Raw genomic sequence first — 15,695 nt, forward strand, 5'->3', positions numbered from 1 at the left:
CCACCGGCGATCACCCTTCCCCACCCTGTCCCAGACCGGAGGGGACGGCAGCTCAAACAAGCGGGTAATTCCAGACGCCTCCCTCCCCACATCCCTCTGCCAGTTCACTTTACCGCTAGGCACCTTGATGAATGACGCGCGGGGAGAGACAGACCCCAGGAAACAGAAGAAAACACCCAGATTCCACGGAGAAACGGGCCCCGGAAGAGCAGGGCACACCTGAGCCTCTGCTCGCTGGGGTCGCGGCGTCGCCCTCTGCTCCGGACCCCCCGGAACTTCCCCCACCTCCCAGCGCTCGGGGGTGCGGCGCTGGGCCTGCAGGGGCGCAGGGGTGAACTGGTACTGCTGCTGCTTTTTCTCCAAAGAGAGAAAGAAGATGATGAACAAGGTGGAATCTGCTTGCTCTGATTTTTGCCAAAAGAAAAACAAAAAATGACAAAGGGGAAGGAAGGGTCAGAAGTGAAGATGAGCACGTCCCCCTCCCCCCAGCTTCCCCTGCTCACCCTCTCCAGGTGACCTCCAGGACTGGCCGGCAGCTGGATCCCAAGAGCCTGCTCCCCCGCCCAGGCTCAAGAGCTGGAGGCTAGAAGGAACCTCTCCCCACCAAACCGCCTCCCACCCCCTGACCACCGCCGCCCAGAGAGGTGGCCACACCCCTCCCCTTTGAGAATGCAAGAGACATTTCCAATGAAATGCCCCTCCTCCTCCCCAGGTAAAGGCTACCTCACTCAAATGTTCATGTCTGTGATTGGAAAAATCACGCCTGATACCAAAGATTTCCCCCAAGGACTTGTGCTGGATGCTAGGATTCCCTCGCCTGGGGACCAGGTGTGGGCGAGGGTCTGCTTTGGGCCCTGCCCCCCAGGTACCACCTGTCCACCACCAGAGAGAGCAGAGAGAGAGACTGAGAGAGAGAGACAGAGAGAGAGAGTGGGAGGGAGGGAGAGGGTGGTGAGGTCGATGAGTGCCTTTTTCTTGAACCAAAGACGTGTGTGAGATGCTCTCTTGTCCTTATCGACTCGCTATTCTCCCCGCTTTTCAAGCAACCGGATCTGAGTGATGCTTCTAGAACCTTTGGGTGTTGGGGCAGAATCCTAAGGGTCCCCGTTCCCGCTCAGCAACAACCCCTCCCCCCAGACACACGTATACACTCCTGTGCACACACTGGTCCCACAACACCGGGGGCTGGGAGCTGGGTCTGGGTGGACACGGCCCCTCCCTCAGCCTGCCACGGACACGTGGGCCCCACTTGAGAGAGCACCTGCTTTTGGGGGATGGGGATTCTCTGCTGGTTAAGTCACTTGCTGGTCCTGCATTCAAGGCCCAAGCGTCAGAGGCCAGGGCCTCCTGGGTTTGTCCCATGTTGGACACTTAGGAGTGGACATGGGACCTTTCTGGTGACGGGACCCCTCAAGCCCCAGTGACACGGGTCACAGAAGCGTCCCTGACTCCTGCGTCCCTTTCAAACACCCTCCTATTACATATGCACACACGCACGCATACACGTGCACACACACCATCTCCCTTCTGACGCCCCCCCGCCCAGCCCCGCTTGCCCCAACACCCAGCTGGTTGTCACATACCAAAGACCATTCTCCACACAGGGAATGACACCTCCAGCACAGCTCCTTCGAGCCTTTGACAATTTTCTCTGAAATACCTCAAGATATTTAATGTATAGTTTATGTGATTTAAAAAAAAATCCTTAGCTAGTTTTTGGAATACGTGACTTGAAGCTTTATACCGTTAAATTATAATTTTGCAGACGATGGTATGTCATTTCTTTTGGTGAGCTCCGTGGGAGACGCGTTGAATGTCAGGGCAGGGGAAGCTGGGTGGTCAGAGGCAAAGGGCCGGGGGAGCATGAGCAAGAGAGAGAGAGAGAGAGAGAGAGTCTGGGAGCGCACGAGGAAGGACCTGCGGCGTTTACAGATTTCTTATTTCAATGAGTCCTTTAGGAAAGAGAGGAGAGAGAGAGCGTTGGATACCTTTCTGTTCTCTGGCGTGTTCTGTTTCTTGTTTTTTGAAGTCATGTCTTATAAGAGTATTTATTATTCTATGTGTTCTGTGTTCAAATGTAACTTAAGAAAAAAAAAAGGAAGAAAAATGAAAAAAAAAGACGCAATGGAATTTGATTTTATGCATGACTAATGTACTTTTTCTTGAAGATAATGTACTAGGTGGAAGGGTGGGGGTGGGGCGGGGCCGCGGGGCGGGAGCCCTGGGATTCCGTGTCGCATCTTGTGTTTCATGCCCCAGTCGGTGCTGTTCGGTGCTCCTCGGCGCTGCTCTGTGTTACTTTCCCCCCTTTCCAAGGATCTGTGTCTAGCCGGCGGTGGGTGGACGGGCCTCAGGTGCAGAAGGAAGGCGGCCGGTGGCGGGGCCTCCAGCTCCTGACACCAGAGTCCCTCCGGCTCCTGGTCCTGGGGCACCAGTGGGCGTCACTGCCACCTTGGGCCCCCCACCCGGTCGGTCGGTCTCACGTTAGCATGAATTCCCAAGTGTCTTGTTCAGAGGAGACAGACAATCAGCCAATTCGAGTCTTGTCGCCTAAGTTGGTGGGGGGCGGGGTGTACCCCTACTTCCTCAGATCTGAAGGGCCCTCCTGAGACAAGCCCCCCAAGGCGGGCACCTGCCCGGGCTCCACCCACACGCCCCAGCCCCCTCAGGCCTGGCCTTCACCTTTCTGTCTGGCCTGGGAGGTAGGGGGTGCACACCTGTGGAGCCCTCCCTCCCAGCCCCCACTGGTACCCAGAGAACAAAGGGGCCCCCAAAAAATCATGAAAGGGGGCTCTGGGACAGTCTCCCGGACTGTGACTCTTCTGCCACGGGGCCCATGCTCCCACCAGGGGAGAGCCCACTTTCCAGGACAGGCCCCAGGTAAGGTGGGTTTGGGTTGCCAAAGGGGGTCTCTCACACCCCAAAGGACAGAAGGCCCAAGTTTGGAGGGCTGGGCCTGGGGGCGCAGGTTCAACCCACCTGCAATGAGGGCGGGGGGTAGGGTGGGGCGTGTTCCGGGGCCCCTGCACCGGCTGGAACTGGGGACACTCACATTCTTGGCCCAAAGCAGTTTCAGCCACACCAGCCCATCAGCTCCCTGGTCTCCTCCTGTATCCCTGGCAGGCCCCCCAAGGGCTGGTCTTTGGGAGGATTGTCTCCACCAGGGGTGAGGGCGGCCAGGAGGCCACGTGGCCCTGAGTGTGTAATCACAACTGGACACAAGGGCTGCTTTCAGGGGACACACGATTTGGGTCATCCAAAGTCCTCCCCCGAACCCCCAGGGCTAGAGGGAACAGAGGCCCCCTCCACCCTACCCTCAGGCGACAGGCTTAAAAGTTTAAAAAAATATATCATCATCGTTGTGAACCATTGCTGTGCTGGATTTGTTGTTTTGTTTCCCTCCAATAAATTATTTTCTAGTCACTCACCTGGGCTTGTGCCTTTGCTGAATGGTGGGGGGGGAGGGGCTGGTGCAGGAGTGGGAGGCATGGGGCTCACCCTCCATGAAGGAGGAAGGGGACGAGGGAAAGTGGAAGCGGGCCTCTCCCAGCCCACCCCTCTCTGCTCTGAACTCAGCCCTCCCTGAGCCCCTGCCCCCACAGGGCTCCACACTCCACAGGGCCTTTGGGCCACCTGAGCCTCGGATCTTGCTGGGCTCTGCTTCTGAGGTGTCACTGACCACTGCCTTCTGGAGCCTGAAGCGTAAGGTGGTTTGTTTGAGAAGAAACCAGGGCAGCCCAGTGGAGGAAAAGGCTGGGTGGTGTCAGGACTGGACCTTATAAGCTGCCCTGAGATAGGCCAGCAGGCTGCAGGCAGGAAGCCAGGGCTGGTAAGCAGAGTCTGCTCAGCACCTTTCTCCCTTCTGAGAGCAATAAAGCTTTTATCCACATTACCCCAGGGTAAAGAAACCCGAAGAAACCCAGCTTTCCCTGCAAATCCCCCATCAGGCCACTAGAGGTCAGTGTTTTGATTTTTAAAACCAGAAACGAACTATTTCATGGGACATCACAGAAAGAAGTATAGGAAGAGAGAGCCTCAAGGAGACCTGGGGTCAGACAGACCGTGGTTTATTAGAGAAAGAAGAGCAGGTGGAGCCCCTGTCTTTGGGGGAAGGCCTCATGATGCGGGGTGACACTTACTAAGCCTGGGCAGTCACTGCTGTTCCTCAGGTGAGGGCGGCAGCCCTGCCAGATCGGGTGGAGTTTGACCCTCGCTGGGCCCTGGCAGCCACTCCATGGGCGACGGCTGCTTCTCCACAGGTGGGGGCTCCACCTCCATCGGCTGCTCGCTGGTGGATGATCCTCTCACAGTTGGTGGTGGAGTTTCCATCAGAGCAGTGAGGTTCGAGTTGGAAACTGGTACCGTCCCCTCCTTGGGGGGGCCTGGACTCCTTTTGCCAGGTGTATGGCCAGTTCTTCCAGGACAGTTTCCGGATCTTCCAGAGGAATGTCTTCTCCTGCAAGTGTGCTGACTGGCTCTTCAAAGACAGCTGGCTTGAAGGCAGCATCTGGCTCTCAGAAGAAGTCATCTGGCTCTCCTCCGCTGATAGTGGTGTCTCCTTGGTTGGTGGCAGACTCTGGGGAGTATATGGCCACGGTTCACGTGACAGTGACCTCTCCTGCCTCTTCGGCAACTTCTCCTGGAGAGACCCGGACAGCCGGTTTTTGGTGAGAGAGTGCTGGCTCTCCTGATAAGGAGAGGACTGCCCATCCACAGGCAAGGATGAGCTCACCTCAGAGGCAGGCTGAACATCCTCAGAGGACACCTTCCCCTGGTGCTGGCGCCTCTTCCTCCCCAGGAACAACATCTTCCTGGGGTACCAGGAGGACTCCTCCATGCTTGAGGGCAGTTCATCAGGTGGCCTCGTGTGGTCAACCAGCGTGTCGCTGTTGACCCCTGGCGACCTCCGCAGAACTGTGCCCTGTGTGATGAGGTCCGCATAGCCCTCCCGGTGGGAGAAGGCATAGCTGGAGTGGCGGGTCCGTGCCTCCCGGAGGACATGGGGTATGGGCTCCACGGTGATGATCTCGTCCTCCTTCTACAGAGCAAAGGGGAAAGCAGGAGTCATCAGGCTCCTAAGCCATGTTGACTGCTTTCGGGTCACCTGCCCCTCCAGTGGGGGCCAATCAGAGCCCTTTGCCACCATGGATTGGCCAGGCTCTTTCCTACCCAAGTTGACCCAACTGGAGTCCTCCATGGGACCTGACTTTTTTCTCTTTTTCTTTGGCCACACCGCGCAGCATGTGGGATCCTAGTTCCCCAACTAGGGATCGAACCTGTGCCCCTTGCCATGGAAGTGCAGAGTTCTAACCACTGGACCCCCAGGGAAGTCCCATGGGACGTGACTTTGGGCCAGCCAATCAGATTCCTTCCCTAGGACCTGACTTTGGATCAGCCAATCAGAGTCTGGGGCAGCCCAATGTCCAGCCTGTGTGGGTGAAGGTGGCAGGTTTGTGGCCATGTCCTAGTCCACCATTCCAGTCAATTCCGGGGCCCAGCCCAGCTGCGACCCATCCTTCTAGATTCTGATTCTATGAGCCAGTGAGTCCTCTCCCCCACCTTTTTTCACTGTGGTAAAATACACATAACATAAAATGTACCATTTCAACCATTTTTAAGTGCACAGCTCAGTGGCATTAAGTACATTCACACTGTCGAGCAGTGTGAATCCCCACCATCCATCTCCAGAACTTTCTCATCTTCCCAAACTGAAACTCTGTCCCCAAGAAACACTGACTCCCCACCCCCTCCCCCAGCCCCTGGCCGCCACCATCTACTTCCTGTCTCTATGGATTTGACTCCCCCAGGGACACCCTGTGAGTGGGATCAGACAGTATTTGTCCTTTTTTTTTCGGTACGCGGGCCTCTCACTGTTGTGGCCTCTCCCGTTGCAGAGCACAGGCTCCAGACGCGCAGGCTCAGCGGCCATGGCTCACGGGCCCAGCCGCTCCGCGGCATGTGGGATCTTCCCAGACCGGGACACGAACCGTGTCCCCTGCATCGGCAGGCGGACTCTCAACCACTGCGCCACCAGGGAAGCCCTGGTCTAATTCTTTTAAAGCAGCACCTTTGAGCCTGTTCTAAGTGGATGACTTCAATAAAAAGCTACAGGAGGGAAAACGGCTAGAGAGTGTGATTTTAGATCGTTTTCGATTTAGGAAATCACTGATGGGTAGGAGAGTTGGAAGAGACCTCAGAGACAAATAGCCCAGCTCCCTTCCCGAATGCATGAATCCAGACTAGTTAAAAGAATATCAGGTTCAGTTCCAAAAACCACTTTATGTGCATTGTGGGATTGAGCAAATAAGTAACGATCAAACTTTTTTTACCAGAATCAAGTTTCTCAGCATCGGAGATAAGAGTCACAAAGCAGTAAACGGAAAAGGCTAAGCTGAGCCTTGTTCTGTGGGTCAGGAAGCAGAGGTATCAGTGTGAACTCACATACACAAAAATAGATAGATGGATAGGTGTCGATAGAGATACAGATTTGCATCTAAACATGGGTTAATATGTGTGCATTTCCTAGCTCTGTCTACCGAGAGGATAATGGCATCCCAGTATCAAAATGACCACACTAAGCACTTGGATCTTGTTGTCTAACTACCATTCTCTGGTGAAGAGAACCAGGGCTCCATATGGGAATGGCTCATTCCAGGCTTGGGGCACGGAAAAGACAAAATGGGCCTGGAACCTCTTGTAGCACCAGGAAGTGAGGATGTACTCAGAGAAGAGCAGGCACGTGGCAAAGGGGCAAATCGGGGACAACTTGAGCAACAAAGCATAGAATAAAATAAACACCCATGAGTCCACACTGATAGAAATAAATAATTGAATAAATAAATAGGGGAGAAGGAACAGTTCTTCCCATGGAAGAATTCCAATTAACAAATACAGAAAGACTGGACACTGTCCCCTCTAAGATCAGGAACAAGACAAAGGTGCCTGCTTTCACCATGGAGCAGCTGGGCCCGTGAGCCGTGGCCGCTGAGCCTGCGCGTCCGGAGCCTGTGCTCCGCAACGGGAGATGCCACAGCAGGGAGAGGCCCGCGTACCGCAAAAAAAAAAAAAAATATAATGGCATTAGTGATGGGGAGCTCATTCCCTCTCACTGTAGTCTATCTTCAGACTATTTCCTTACACACAGGGGACATCACTGCCCTACAACTCCTCTAACGCTCTGGAGAGCACAGCTAGTATTCACCATGATACTGTCAAGAGTCTTGAAGTTAGGGAACCAGCCCCCATAGTCTTATCTTCTCTCAAGTTCAAGCTCTCATTGTCTCCCCTTGAAGGATGTATATTTGGAGCACCTGTCCTGCCCTTGCTCCAAAGCTCAAATTTGCCAAATATCCCTGAAAATGCTTGGCACTGAGCTGGGCGTGGAACCATCCCTTCCCTTCATCTGGAATCTCCACCTCTATGAATGCAGCCAAATACAGGTCTGTGCTGCTCTGTGACTTCAGGCAACTCTGCCCCGTGATGACCCGAGTGTGAGCCTGCCTGCTGCCTTCCTGGAGGCTACGGGAAGGACACAGCAATCCCAGAGCCCAACCGCCCCCCCCGGCCCCCCTGCCCCAAGAGGGGAGTTCCCTCCAGCGCACCTGGGCAGTGAAGCCGCTGTAGAAAGCGAACCAGATCTGGACCATGATGGTGGCCAGCGTCTTGTAGATAAAGTAGCGCAGGAACTCGCAGACGCGCGTGTAGGACCAACGGCCATGCACCAGCAGCAGCCGCCGCAGGAAGCAGAACTGGGCCAGCACATAGTCGCTGTTCTGCACCGCCTGCATGCTCTCCTGACCCGCCAGCCCCATGCCGATGTCCGCAGCTGCAGGGGCACACGCAGCCTGTCGGCCCCGGGCCCCTCAGTTACCACCCCCGCCTGCTGCCGGCCGCCGGCCTCCCTGCGCGCTGCTGCCCACCACCCACGACCCGCCACACCAGGGACAGGCGTCTGGCCTGCAGGAAGTCCGCCCTCTCCTCTCTGGGCTCCTGCCAGGGCTCCTCCTCTTCCAAGCTCAAGTTCTGGACCAGGGCCCGGGGCTCCGTGCGCAGGGACAGCAGCAGCTGGTCCTGGCCCGCGGGGGACAAGGGGCGCGTCACTCAGCTGCACCGCTGCCCTCCAGGAACGCCCTGACTGGGTCCTCCTCCCGGCTGGACCTGACTGCGGGCTTCCCTTGCTCTCGCCCTGCTGAGAACCATCTCTCGGTGTGACGCTTCAGGCCCTTCGCCTTGGCTGGTCCAACACCACATCTGGGGGCCTTTTGGTGGAGGCCGTCCCCAGCCCCCTCCCAGGTACCAGGGCACCGCTGCCCACCCTGAGCTGACACTGACCAGGAACTCCCCGTTAATGACCGAGGCCATTTTGACCTGCAGGGGGAGCTGTTTGTTCAGGAGGCCCTTCTTGCCACCCTGCAGGCTATTGTTGCTCTCCCAGTAGACCTCCAGGATCCGCCTGCAGGGGTCCAGCAGGGGCTCAGCCACACCAGCTGCACAGGCTTCCGTGCACCCACTCCCCAGCTGTGCCTTGGTTTCTCCCTCTGGGAGCCCCAACAGGCAGAGGCTGAGGGCATTCTGCAGACCCCAGAGCCATGCCTGGGCCATGGGTGGTGCCCTGCCCCAACCCTGACCCCCCCAACACAGGCTCATGCACCCAACCACCCAACCCCCAAGTCTTACACAATCTCCTTCTCCTCCAGAATGATGTTTTCCGAGAGCAGCTGGCAGGCAAAGCCGATGTTCACTGCTGTCTCTGCAAACCAGCCCAGCTCAGCCCCTCCACGGCCCCCTGCCTGGCGGCCATGCCCACTCTGCCCATCACAGCAGCGTGCCCCTCCCCCTGGCCACAGCAATTGGTTTGGAGGAGGGCATGTGACCAGGCCAGCCAATGAGAGTCAGCCCTGAGACTTTGGCTGCAGCTCTGAGCAGAGGGGGCTCCATTCCACCCGCCTGGCTGGATCTGGGCTGCCGGTGCAAGGTGGGTCTGAGGCCAGGGCCAAGGGATCGTTAGACATATCGTGCTTAGGGCCCCAAGGCACTTCCAGGAACCCACAAAAATGAATTAATTTGTTTAAAAAAAATAAAGAAGAGGGAAAAAAATGAATATAAAAATGCAGCCTGGATAGTTGTCTTTACTCCAGCACAGCTGTTAAACGTCATTCTAAATATTTTGTGTGTACGTGCCTCCTGCCCGCAGAAGTTCTAATGCAGCCCTGCAGGCACCCATGCCCAGTGGGGCCCCGGAGAAGCCTCAGTGGAGTGGAGTCATGGCTCCACGGCCACATGACCTGAGGTTCCATGCCAGCTTGGCTCCTGGGTGGCTGAGCAACCGCGGCAGGTGCCCACGCTCTCTGAGCCCCGCTGGGTCATCTATGAGGCAGGGGTAATGAGGGCCCCACTGCATGGCGCTGCCAGGGGGCCAAACCCCAAGGAGACGCTGAGCGTGGCACCGGCCCACCCGAGGGAGGCGCCCAGGGGACCCCAGTCCATTGTTCCCAGTCCTCCCTTCCCAGGGACAAGGTGGAGGGCAATGCTGAACTCAGACAAGAGGGATAGGCCAGGACTTCCCTGGCAGTCCAGTGGTTAAGACTTCGCCTTCCAATGCAGGGAGTTCAGGTTCGATCCCCGGTCTGGGAGCTAAGATCCCACGTGCCTTGTGGCCAAAACACCAACATATAAAACAGAAGCAATATTGTAACAAGTTCAATAAAGACTTTAAGAATGGTCCACATCAAACATAAATCTTAAAAAAAAAAAGAGGGATGGGCCGACGGTGGTGCCCAGGCAGGGGTGAGCTCTCCCCGAGCCTCCCTTCTCCCCACGTTGGGGGTGGCCGCCCTGGGACCCACCTTGCTTGTCCCCTGTGGGAACCCACACTTTGATGTTCCCCTGCTTGAGACACTTGATGGTGTCGAGGACACCGTCCTGGAGCCTGTCCTCGATGGCTGTGGCTCCCAGCAGCTGGGGGTGGGTGTGGGGACGGCCTGAGCAGGGAGCCAGCTCCCTGGTGGGGCTGAGGGGCTGGAGCTGGGGTACGGGCGCCCCTCCCCCTGAGCTCCACCCACCTGGAGGTTCTGCTCCATCTCCTCGTACAGCGGGTGCAGGGCATGGGCACGGTTCTGCAGCAGGATGCTGGCTTCCTGGTGCCGCTGGCGCCACTCTTCGTACATGTCTTCGTCCACCTCCTTGCAGGCCATGCACAGTGTCCGCAGGGTCTGCTCGGCGAAGGACTGGGCCCCGGGCGGGCAGGCGGTGCTGGCACCCCCGCCAACCCCTGCCCCCTCACCCGGGCACCCCTCCAGCCCTCTCCCTCTGCCTGGGGTCACCCAACCTACCCGCCACCCACAGTCTGTCTTCCCGGGCAGGGGGAGCTGGGACCACGTGCCGCCCTGCTCCACACCCGCTATGTCTCAGCCCGCCCCTCGCCCCCACCCTGATGCCCAGCTCTGTTTTGCCCCCAGACCTCACAGGCAAATTCTAACTATTCCGCAAGACGCTCGGTGCAGCCCTGCCAGAACCCTCCGCTGTCAGGGCTCCCCCAGCCCCAGACCCCTCCCTCTGCTCGTTTTTCAAGGAGCTGAGGCCTCTGGGTGGAACTGTAAGGATCCTGGGGACCTTGTCTCCAGACCCCAGGGAAGACCCAGAGCTCGCTCGCCCCAGGGGAGCCCATCGTGGCTCCTTCCTTCCCTCCTACGCCCCAACCCTCTCCCAGGCTTTTCGCCTATTGCCCGGGGTCTTGCTTCTGTTCCTGACTGGAGGTGGGCTTGAGCGGCTGAGCTTGGACAGGTCAGGAGCTCCAGACAGGCCTGTGCTACTCTCGTGCCTCAGTTTCCCCATCCACTCCATAGGCGGTTAAGCCAAGCCGTCTTGCCGAGCTCTTGGGCTCTGGGTCATGGTTCTGACTGCACTTCCTCAGTTGTGGGTCACAGACCAGCTGCCTGTTCCCCACCGCCCACCCGCTTCCCGGCAGAGGTAGAACAGGGCAGTCTGGGAGGCCCCCGTGTGGAGGGACACGGGATATTTCTTTCCCCAAACAGCCCCACTGGCCCCTGTGCTGGGTGAGGCTGGGGACCTGCCGGGTCAGGGCTGGGCCAGCACGGCAGGACAGCCCCATGTCAGGGTCGGGGCGGGAACAGCTCCCTGGAGGTGGGGACCTATGGCTGAACCTTGAGGACCAAAGGACGGTGACTGAGCGCCAGAGTGGAGGAAGGCATTCCTAGCAGAGGGAGTAGCGTGTGCAAAGGTCCTGAGGCAACACCTGAGCATGGAGGAAACTGCAAGCCAGAAATTGGGGTTCTGGGGAACCCCTCGAGGTCAAGGAGGGACCAGGATAGACAGGACAGCAGAACACAGAAAGACAGCCTGGAAAGTTGGGCCAAGGCGTTTGGGCTTCACCCACGGAGACAAAAGTTTTGGGGCAGAGAGGGCTAAGCATGTCCTGGAAACTAGGCCTGGCTGGGATAGGGGGGTAGCAACCAGAACAAAAGCCCAACCACAGGGTGTCCTTGCATGACTGAGAAAAAGGTATTCCCTTTGGGCAGGTGCAGCTTGGAGTTTGGCTCCCTCTCCAGCCTGTGTGTGTGTGTGTGTGTGTGTGTGTGTGTGTGTGTGTGTGTGCTGGGCAGAACAGTGCACAACCTGATCAACTGTACATGGCCGCCCTGGGTACCTGAGGCCATTTCTCTGCACACTCTCCTCTCCTGCCCTTCTCCTCCTGTCCCTGTGCCCTTGAACCTGCCCCTCCACCCTCCCTTCCCACAGGGACTCACGGCCAAGGCCTCTTCCGTGGTCCACTCCATCAGGCCTTTCTTCTGCAGGCGCTCATAGATGATCATGTCAGCCCTTTTGGTGTAGAGGTAGATGGAGCCCTCGGGGTTGCGGACTGTGGAGGAAGAGGCCTGGCTGCCCACACACGCTCCCCTCCCCACCTGCCCCCACCCCACCTGGAGCCACAGGGGCTCACCCAGCACCGACATCCGCTTGCACACGCTGTTGAAGTCCATCATGGCGAGGACCTGGTACACCCACTCCTATCCCAGATCCATCACAGTGACGCTGTCCTGTGTGTGCACCAGGAACACGTAGCCAAAATTCCGGGCCGCCATGACCAGCGCCTCCAAGTCTGGGGAAGCTGCCTGGTACGACAGCTGGTCTGGGCCGGGAGGTGGGTGGGGTGGAGGAGGGGGAGGGGGCTGAGAGCCTGCCCTCCGTCAGGGACCCACCATCCACCCATCTGTGCGGCCTTAGCACGGGGAGGAAACGGACACAGGAGGTGCCCGTCAGGTATTTGCGGGATGACGGTCTCTTGCGCCGGCACCACCTCTAAGCTTGGCTCTCAATCTCCATGACCTCCTCCTCCCCGTGCGATGACAGGCCCGGACACCCTCTGCAGAAGAGGTTGGGGCTCGGGCCAGGGGCCTGCGCACCCTCTAAGCCGGCTGAGAGGGCCCCGGGAGTTGGGCGGGAGAGTCAGGAGCCCAGGGCAGAGGCAGCCTGGGGGCAGGCTCACTGTTCTTCTCCTGCACCATCACCGTGTGGCAGATAGCCAGCACGTGCCAGAACTCGCGCACCCTCCGGTCCTGCTTGGCCCGCACGGCCTGCAGGAGCTCCGCGTTGCGGAACCACCATGTGGTTTGACAGTCACCTCCCGCACTCCCTGGGCCACCTGAAGACAGGTGTTAGGGCCACTGCTGGGTCCCCAGTACCCAGAATAGGACCTGCATACAATAGGTGTTCAATACAAGTTTATCGGATCAACGGATAAAAGCAGAGTGTCTCATTTCACTCAGAACAGAACGAGAAACCGGGTGCGGCTGGGGTGCTCTGGAAACTACCCATCCCTCACCCATCTCCACCCATGACCGGCCTGATGCCAGAAAGTGACCCGGCGGGTCCCAAGAACCTAATCCTTCCTCCTGGCCCTCTGGGATCAGCTCAGCCTGCTGGGGCCAAAGGAGTCAGGAGGCCGCCTTAGACCTGGAGGGGCCACCCATGCACCCTCAGCATCCAACATATATTGAGCGCCTCCTGTGTGCCAGGCCCTGGCTGGGCAGTGGGGACCCAGCCATGAGGGTGCTCCCAGTGTGAGGGGGGCCGGACACTGACTCACCAGCCACACAGATAAACACGGGGTAGGACCACCCTGGGTCTACAGAGCCACGTGGGAAAGTGGGAAGGGAGGGCTTCCTGGAGGAGGTGGCTCGAGCAGGTAGAAGGAGTGGAGTGGGCACGGCACTGACCCCTCGGGCTGCCCCACCCGCCCCACCTGGAGGATGATGATAAGGAAGTAGAGGCTGGACATGCGGTGGAACTGCTCGTACAGGTTCAAGGGCAGGAAGGAGAAGACATTGTACTTGGCCGTGTGGATGACGTTCCTCTGGGACGAGAGCCGGCAGCCGGCATGGGGGCGCCGCCCAGGAGGGCCCGGGTTCCCACCCAGCCCCATCCGCCTCCCCCTTCCCTCCGGCCATGACCAGCGCAGGTGCGGACCCAGTGAGCCGAGCTGTGACCCCAGGACTCCCCACGTGAGACGCAGGCTGGGGGTTTCAGGTAGAGCCCGATGGACACGCTGTACCGTGAAGGTTGCCTAGTAACTTATTTAGGTCGGAGCAGACACGCGAAGCGCCAGCACCGGACCCCACGACTCGGCGAGGGCGGTGCTACAGTCCTCAGGACTAAGTGGACTGACCCAGCATGCAGAGCTTGGGTGGCAGGTCCCGAAGGCCCGCGGGGGTTGGGCCTGCCCAACTTGTACTTCTTCCTCTGCCAGCACAGGAAGACCTTCTCCTTGAACTGGTTGTGGTAGGACCGGCTGTTGGCTTGCACCTCCCAGGTGAACTCTGAGGCCCGAGAGGACAAACACGGGCTAATGACACCCCGGAGGAGGGCTAAGGGGCCCCCCGGGGATCCAGCCGGTAAACAGATGAGAGGGCCCACGCGGCCTCTGCACAACAGTGGGCACTCAGGGAGCCCAGGTGGATCTGAGCATCCGGCTCCCCTTGAGCCAATCCCTAGGCCCTGGGAGACCCACTCACGCACATTCCTTCTACAGAGGGGTAAACAGAGGCCCAGGGACGGGCGCCGAGGTGTCCAAGGCTCCACTCCCCGCCCAGACAGTTCTGGGCTCACAGGCCCACAAATCCTGAGTCCACCTTTCAGTGATAGGATTTTGAACTCTTTGTAACCCACTGAGAACCGCGTGCTTGGCCTCCCGTCTCCCCACTTCAGTCATTGCACTCTAACGCCCCTTGTCAGGGTCCCCCTGGCACCCCCTCACTCTACCCCCAGCCCTGCGCCCGCGCTTGGCCAGACATGCACCCGAGTTCTTCTCCTCCTCAAGGTCTTCTCGGTATGCGAGGCTGCCCGTGCTGGTGGGGCTGTCGAGGAGAGGGGTCTGAGGTCACACTGGCAGCCGGACGGTGCCCACCACTCCACCTTCTTTGAAATGTCACCTCCCACGTCCATCTGCTGTCCCCTCCCCAGGCTCTGGAGGTCCAGTCACCAGTTGTGAGTCCTTCCCCGTTACAGCCGGTCGGTCACCTGGCCGCTGCTCCCCACCCCTATGGCCCCCCATGGCCCCCCATGGTCATCCCCCATCACCTCTCCGGGGCCGATCGCACCCACATCCTCCCGGGCCCCCCTGCTGCCCCTCCAGCCCCAATCCCCACACGGCACACGACGCCCAGCCTGGTCAGGTGCTCAATGTTTGTTGACAGACTAAATGGGGCCCCAGGGCTCTCCATCATGTCTCGAAGTGTGTTTGAGGACCAAGGGGCTGAGAGGTCTGAATGTGGTGTTGGGGCAGGGACCGCCAGCCCTCCACAGAGCCCGGAGCCTTCCCACCAGCTAGTTCATGGTCACTCCTAGTCCTTCCGTGCCCTTGGCAGCTCCCCAAATGACTCCCACCCCCAGCACTCAGCAGCTCCCCACTCCCCACGCCCTGGCCCCGCTGTTCCCTCTGCCGGGAGCATCATTCCTGCTCGCATGGCCGGAGCTTTCTCACCCTTCGGCTCTCAGCCCCTACTTCTCCTACTGCCCAGCCTTGTTCTGGAGCCTCCTCTGGGCTTCCCCTCTGCCTGCGGGATCCCCCATCCCATTTCTGATCACCCTCTCTCCTTTGCTTCTTCCCCTGTCTGGGCTGCCTGATGAAATTGGAACCTCCCAGGGCAGGGACTGCTGGCGTCTGGGTCACTGGTCCCGGGGGCCCCCGGTGGGGGGGAAGGGCCTGGCTCAGGGCCAGATCTGATGCTCCTGGGGGCCCGAGCAAGGCCTGTGCCCATTCACCAGATGAGGAAAAGTGAGGCTCATCCCGTGGGGCCACAGCCGGGATGAGCTCTGGCCCCACCGGAGCCAGAGCCGGGGGAAACCCGGCCGGAGTTAGACGAATGCTGTGGGCCAGAATCCAATCAAAGCGTATCAGGGGGCAGGGACACGCCCTCCTCCCTCGCATTCTCAGCTCACCGGAACGCCCACTACCCCCCCGGGAAGCCCTGAGCATTCCCGCAGCGAAGCGGCTCAGGGTTCGACGCCCAGCCCCCTGGGAAATGCACCTGAATATCAGGGCCCACACGACACAGGGCGCTCCGGCGCCCGTCCGGACCTTGGCCCACGCGAACGTCTAGGGGGCGCCCCCGCCGCCGCGGCTGCGTCCTCCCGCCCTCAGGCCGGGCGGAGTCCAGAGAGGGGGCGCGGGCGCCCGG

The 15,695-nt window shown here is 59.1% G+C and overlaps 1 protein-coding gene across 1 annotated transcript; it reads right to left on the minus strand.

Annotated features, from left to right (window-relative positions):
* Positions 1-4,152: 4,152 nt before the first annotated feature.
* Positions 4,153-14,741, minus strand: ATP8B3 (ATPase phospholipid transporting 8B3). Its single transcript, XM_024739989.1, is given in 16 exon segments — positions 4,153-4,386; positions 4,388-5,038; positions 7,602-7,825; positions 7,920-8,070; positions 8,332-8,452; positions 8,677-8,749; positions 9,846-9,957; positions 10,062-10,226; positions 11,766-11,878; positions 11,960-12,154; positions 12,500-12,661; positions 12,842-12,935; positions 13,262-13,370; positions 13,745-13,835; positions 14,314-14,372; positions 14,596-14,741. Coding segments are annotated over 16 exon segments (2,700 nt in total).
* Positions 14,742-15,695: the final 954 nt, after the last annotated feature.

This window comes from Neophocaena asiaeorientalis, unplaced genomic scaffold (genome assembly GCF_003031525.2).
Source record: "Neophocaena asiaeorientalis asiaeorientalis breed wild unplaced genomic scaffold, Neophocaena_asiaeorientalis_V1.1 scaffold469, whole genome shotgun sequence".
Lineage (NCBI taxonomy): Eukaryota > Metazoa > Chordata > Mammalia > Artiodactyla > Phocoenidae > Neophocaena > Neophocaena asiaeorientalis.